The 6679-nt window shown below is 46.3% G+C and overlaps 1 protein-coding gene across 1 annotated transcript in view; it reads left to right on the top strand.

Moving 5' to 3' along the window:
- The first annotated feature begins 323 nt into the window (after nucleotides 1-323).
- The window catches only part of LOC135571149 (uncharacterized), a 138975-nt gene continuing 132619 nt past the window's right edge, over nucleotides 324-6679 (top strand). The window contains 5 exon segments of the mRNA XM_065016942.1: nucleotides 324-480; nucleotides 863-1101; nucleotides 1420-1675; nucleotides 2746-3009; nucleotides 6212-6501. Coding sequence (XP_064873014.1) covers nucleotides 324-480; nucleotides 863-1101; nucleotides 1420-1675; nucleotides 2746-3009; nucleotides 6212-6501 — 1206 coding nt within the window.

Genomic DNA, 6679 nt, shown 5'->3' with positions numbered 1-6679 from the left:
TAGACTATATACAGCGTCTCAAATGGACAAACAGGTACTGTACTTCTCAAGGAAAGTCAGAGACCTTTTAACCAAAGGTTTTTTAAGGGGATTATGCGAGGCAGGTTTGTTCGGAAAGGCGCCAGCCCAACTGAAGCATGCTGACGCCTTAAGGGTTCTTACTTCCTGCCTTTTTTGAGAGCTGCTAATGAATGAACAACATGAAATACTCCAGACTGTGCCTTTAACTGGTCTTTCTTCTTCTCTCCCGTCCCAGTCCCAGGTGGTAAAGTGTCCCAACTCTCTATGGAGGCGCTGGATGACTCCCAACTCTCTTGAAGGCGATGTGGGCTCCCCCTGGTGGAGACTGGGATAAGTACAGGGTGCTGCTGTTAAATGGGACCCAGACTCTGGATAACAGGACCGTGGAGAAAGGGGTGGTGGAGCACCTTCTCTGGCCTGGGACTGGTTCCTGGGAGGACCTACAGGGCTGGGGTCATGGTGAGAGCACTGGGGAGCAAGGCACTGTGAGTACTGCCACAGAGGAATAGGTAGGCTACACAACAACATAATGGAGTAGGAGAAAGTACTGGCATCAGTAAGAATGATAAGAGAACTCTGTGACATCATCATGACTCTTCATCTCATTGTTCTCTCTATTTCTGCAAACCTTCTTTCTCCCTTCTCTCTTTTTCCCTTAATCCTCTCTCTCTCTCTCTCTCTCTCTCTCTTCCTCTCTCTTCTCTCTCTCTCTCTCTCTCTCTCTCTCCTCTTCCCTCTCTCTCCTCTCTCTCTCTCTCTCTCTCTCTCTCCCTCTTTCCCTCTTCTCTCTCTCTCTCTCTCTCTCTCTCTCTCTCTCCTCCTCCCTCCCTCTCTCTCTCAGCTCCTAAGCCTGTCTCAGAGCTCCATATCCGCCATGCTGACGAGACCTCCTCAGCGCCCTGTGGAGTCACGCCCCAACTCAGCCAGGGGACGGCTCGCCGTGGGCTCCGCCATGGCAATGCCACGGTTGCCACGAGAGACCTGACCCGTGACATGAGGGAGTGCACCTTCAACGTGCTCATGCCTGGACGTGGTGTTCACCATTACCGTGACAACCAAGAGCGGGAGCTCAACAGCTCTGTGTGGTGCTAGGAGGACAGGTGAGAGGGTTTCTATAGCACCTGTATGGATATTTATACACAACACACTAAAACAGAGGGACTGTCTCTTTGTAGCTGAGGTCATCTCTATGGTAACACTGTATTTATCCAATCAGACTTTGAGGCAGCATGTACAGGGTGTTTTACTTTGTCTCAGTTTATTTTCTTCACAAAATGGAGTCTTCAGATGAAGCCTAACACACAAAGGGTAATAATGAGCCTGCTGAGATAAAATAAGCTTTGTTTACAAATGGAGCCTGACAGTAACTGAGCCAGTCTGTCTGCAGTACCTCTGGAGGTGAGGCGTGTCCACCTGAGCAACCAGGGCCACGTGGACAGTTTACAGGCCAGCTGGGAACTCCCCCCTGGAGATCTGGACTTCTGCAGCCTGCAGCTCCTCCACAACAACCGGGCTGTGCAGAACCACACCGTCCCAGCCAACACCACCTCTCTGCAGCTCAGAGACCTCAGGCCTGGCGCCTCCTACAGGCTGGTGGTCAGTACTGTCAGTGGTGGGATGGTTTCGAAGCAGGCCATGGCTGAGGGACGCACTGGTAAGTTAAATATCAGGAACAGTTCATCTTTATGCATTTACTCAAATGTATCGTCCACATTAACATCGACTGACTGACACATGAACCAGACGTTTGTTTTGGGGGTTGTTCTGTATGTTCTTCCTGCTGGTCTTGTCCATTACAGCTGTTTATGTGTGTATGTGATATAGTAATGGCCAGGCTTTATTCTATGCTTAGAGATGGTCGTTTAAGGGTAGGTGTCTGACCATCGGAGTAAATCACTCATTGTTATAGTGATTGTTAACCAACATTAATTATAAGATACAATCTCTCAGAGAGAAACGTAATATTGTTTTCCAATACAAAAGAGAATGTCTGGAATGTTCAGGAAGCTTTGTGTCAACTACAAAACAACTCTCCAAGGTCCCGTTCAAAGACTTCCTTGTCCGATCTCAATTGTCTTCCCGGGAAAGTTCTGGTTATTTTGGGGCCCCACAGCTTCCCTCCCTTTAATTAACTTCAGAGTCCGGGGCCAAGGGTTGATGAAAAACAAACACCACTTTCAGATAACATTCAGACAACTTTCGGCTAACTTTCAGCTAACGGGATAATAACAAAGGACACTTGAACTAAACCTTCCTGTCACACCGGTATCTGAATGTCACATTAAAGGCCACATTTAATCAAGTCAGTCTATTCAATTCAAATCACCACTGGTGTGTTGTAGGAGCAATTCATGTCAAACAACATGAAAGCCTTTAGCTCAGCAGGCAACACAGTTTTGAGGTTCGAAAGATTTTAACCACCCCAATCGACCTCACGACCGTTTTTGTCCTCCTGTCCCTTCTCAGTGACAGCTACGGTCGGAGAGGTTACGGCCGTAACAATGGTCGTCCAGACTTTCTATCTCTAACATGTGTGTGTCTGTGTCTCCTTCTCTGTCGATGACCGGTCTCTGCCCCCTCTATTCCCTCCTCAGTACCAGCTTGGGAAGTCGGAGAGGTTACGGTTAGTAAATAACGGGTCGTCCAGACTTCTATCTCTAACATGTGTGTGTCTGTGTCCTCTCTGTCGATGACCGGTCTCTGCCCCCCCCATTCTCTCCTCAGTACCAGCTGCGATCGGAGAGGTCACGGTCAGTAACAACGGTCGTCCAGACTTCCTGGGGGTGTCGTGGCAGCCAGCGGTCGGAGATGTGGACAGTTACCTGGTCCTACTGAAGGACCGCGACAGGACCGTACACAACCTGGTGGTTTCTAAGGCAAGCCCAGAGTGTGTGTTTAACTCCCTCAAGTCAGGGAGGCTGTACACCGTCTCCATAGCAACCCGCAGCGGCAGCTTCCAGAACAACACGGTGGTGACGGCTCGTACACGTAGGTCTCACACACACACCAACACACACACACCAACACACACCAACACACACACACACACCAACACACACACACACACACACACCAACACACACACACCAACACACACACCAACACACACACACACACACACACACACACACACACACACACACCAACACACACACACCAACACACACACCAACACACACACCAACACACACACACACATGCAAGCATTACAAACCAACACACAGATGCAGGCATTACAAACCAACACACACAGATGCAGGCATTACAAACCAACACACACACATGCAGGCATTACAAACCAACACACACACATGCAGGCATTACAAACCAACACACAGATGCAGGCATTACAAACCAACACACACACATGCAGGCATTACAAACCAACACACACATGCAGGCATTACAACACACGCCGTCTCTTGGGTCCCTCATCTTGATCACTGTCTATCACTCTGTTCACTGTGCGTTCTGAAAGTATTCAGACCCCTTTGACTTTTTACACATTTTGTTACATTACAGCCTTTCTCTAAAATTGATTAAAATCACATCTCCTCCCATCAATCTACGTACAATACCCCATAATGACATCACAATACCCCATAATGACATCACAATACCCCATAATGACATCACAATACCCCATAATGACAAAGCGAAAACAGGTTTTCTTAAAAGTAAAAAACATAAATACCTTATTAATAAGTATTCAGACCCTTTTCTGTGAGACTCGAAATTGAGCTCAGTTACATCCTGTTTCCATTGATCATCCTTGAGATGTTTCAACAACTTGATTGGAGACCACCTGTGGTAAATTCAATTGATTTGACATGATTTGGAAAGGCACACACCTGTCTATATAAGGTCCCACAGTTGACAGTGCATGTCAGAGCAAAAACCAAGTCATGAGGTGGAAGGAATTGTCCGTAGAGCCCCGGGACAGGATTGTGTCGAGGCACAGAGCTGGGGAAGCGTACCAACAGATTTTAGCAGCATTGAAGGTCCCCAAGAACACAGTGGCCTCCATCATTCTGAAATGGAAGACGTATTGAACCACCAACACCCTTCCTAGAGCTGGCCGCATGGCCAAACTGAGCAATTGGGGGAGAAAGTCCTTGGTCAGGGATGTGACCAAGAACCCTATGGTCACTCTAACAGAGCTCCAGAGTTCCTCTGTGGAGATGGGAGAAACTTCCAGAAGGACAACCATCTCTGCAGCACTCCTCCAATCAGGCCTTTATGCTAGTGTGGCCAGACGGAAGCCACTCCTCAGTAAAAGGCACATGACAACCCACTTTGAGTTTGCCAACAGGCACCTAAAGACTCTCAGACCATGAGAAACAAGATTCTCTGGTCTGATGAAACCAATATTGAACTCTTTGGCTTGAATGCCAAGCGTCATATCTGGAGGAAACCTGGCACCATCCCTACGGTGAAGCATAGTGGTGACAGCATCATGCTGTGGGGATGTTTTTCAGCAGTAGGGACTGGGAGACTAGTCAAGATTAATGGAAAGATGAACAGAGCAAAGTACAGAGAGATCCTTGATGAAAACCTGAGTCTCTGAATGTCCTTGAGTGGCCCACCCACCTCTAGAGAGACCTGAAAACAGCTATACAGTGATGCTTCTCAGCCAATCTGACAGAGCTTGAGAGGATCTACAGAGAAGAATGGGAGAAACTCCCCAAATACATATGTGCCAAGCTTGTAGCATCATACCCAAGAAGACTCAAGGCTGTAATCGCTGCCAAAGGTACTTCAACAAAGTACTGAGTAAAGGGTCTGAATACTTATGGAAATGTGTTACATTCTTTATAAATGATCAAAAATGTCTAAAAACCTGTATTGTGATGTCATTATGGGGTATTGTGATGTCATTATGGGGTATTGTGATGCCATTATGGGGTATTGTGATGCCATTATGGGGTATTGTGATGCCATTATGGGGTATTGGGATGCCATTATGGGGTATTGGGATGCCATTATGGGGTATTGTGATGCCATTATGGGGTATTGGGATGCCATTATGGGGTATTGGGATGCCATTATGGGGTATTGTGATGCCATTATGGGGTATTGGGATGCCATTATGGGGTATTGTGATGCCATTATGGGGTATTGTGATGCCATTATGGGGTATTGTGATGCCATTATGGGGTATTGGGATGCCATTATGGGGTATTGTGATGCCATTATAGGGTATTGTGATGCCATTATGGGGTATTGTGATGCCATTATGGGGTATTGTGATGTCATTATGGGGTATTGTGATGTCATTATGGGGTATTGTGATGCCATTATGGGGTATTGTGATGTCATTATGGGGTATTGTGATGTCATTATGGGGTATTGTGATGTCATTATAGGGTATTGTGATGCCATTATGGGGTATTGTGATGCCATTATGGAGTATTGTGATGTCATTATGGGGTATTGTGATGCCATTATGGGGTATTGTGATGTCATTATAGGGTATTGCGATGTCATTATGGGGTATTGTGATGCCATTATGGGGTATTGTGATGCCATTATGGGGTATTGTGATGCCATTATGGGGTATTGTGATGCCATTATGGGGTATTGTGATGTCATTATAGGGTATTGTGATGTCATTATGGGGTATTGTGATGCCATTATGGGGTATTGTGATGTCATTATGGGGTATTGTGATGCCATTATGGGTTATTGTGATGTCATTATGGGGTATTGTGATGCCATTATGGGGTATTGTGATGTCATTATGGGGTATTGTGATGCCATTATGGGGTATTGTGATGTCATTATGGGGTATTGTGATGCCATTATGGGGTATTGTGATGTCATTATGGGGTATTGTGATGTCATTATGGGGTATTGTGATGCCATTATGGGGTATTGTGTGTAGATTGATGAGGGGAAAAAAGTATTCATTCCATTTTAGAATGAGGCTGTAACGTAACAAAATGTGAAAAAAGTCAAGGGGTCTGAATACTTTCCTGAATTCACTGTATATACTTATATGGATGAATGTGTTAATGTAGATTTATTTTCTGGTGATCTAGGAGACAAATTGTTCAATTGGTAGGGAACATTTTTGGAGAAAATGTGTGTCTCTTAAAATGACAACGGTGTTGTGTTTAATGAAAAACACCCCACATCCTACTTGACCTCTTGACCTGATGACATCTCTTCTACCCCTCTCTCTACCCAGAACCCTCCAGTGTCCAGAACCCCAACGCCATCCACTCTGCCAGGGACGACTTCCTGAAAGTCTACTGGCGCCATGCGTCCGGAGACTTGGACCGTTACGAGGTGGTCATTAAGTACAACAACACGGTGGTCCAGAACCAGACGGTGGCGCGGTCGCAGAACGACTGTGTGTTCAGCTCCCTGGTCCCCGGGAGGCTTTATACAGTCACTGTCAGCACCTGGAGCGGAGAGTACCAGTCCAGTGTTTCTACTGATGGGAGAACGTGTGAGTCTATTAACTACAGTCTGAGAGTACCAGTCCAGTGTTTCTACTGATGGGAGAACGTGTGAGTCTATTAACTACAGTCTGAGAGTACCAGTCCAGTGTTTCTACTGATGGGAGAACGTGTGAGTCTATTAACTACAGTCTGAGAGTACCAGTCCAGTGTTTCTACTGATGGGAGAACGTGTGAGTCTATTAACTACAGTC

The sequence above is a fragment of the Oncorhynchus nerka genome, unplaced genomic scaffold (genome assembly GCF_034236695.1).
Source record: "Oncorhynchus nerka isolate Pitt River unplaced genomic scaffold, Oner_Uvic_2.0 unplaced_scaffold_728, whole genome shotgun sequence".
NCBI classification, from domain to species: domain Eukaryota; kingdom Metazoa; phylum Chordata; class Actinopteri; order Salmoniformes; family Salmonidae; genus Oncorhynchus; species Oncorhynchus nerka.
This window is presented reverse-complemented; position numbering and strand designations above follow the sequence as displayed.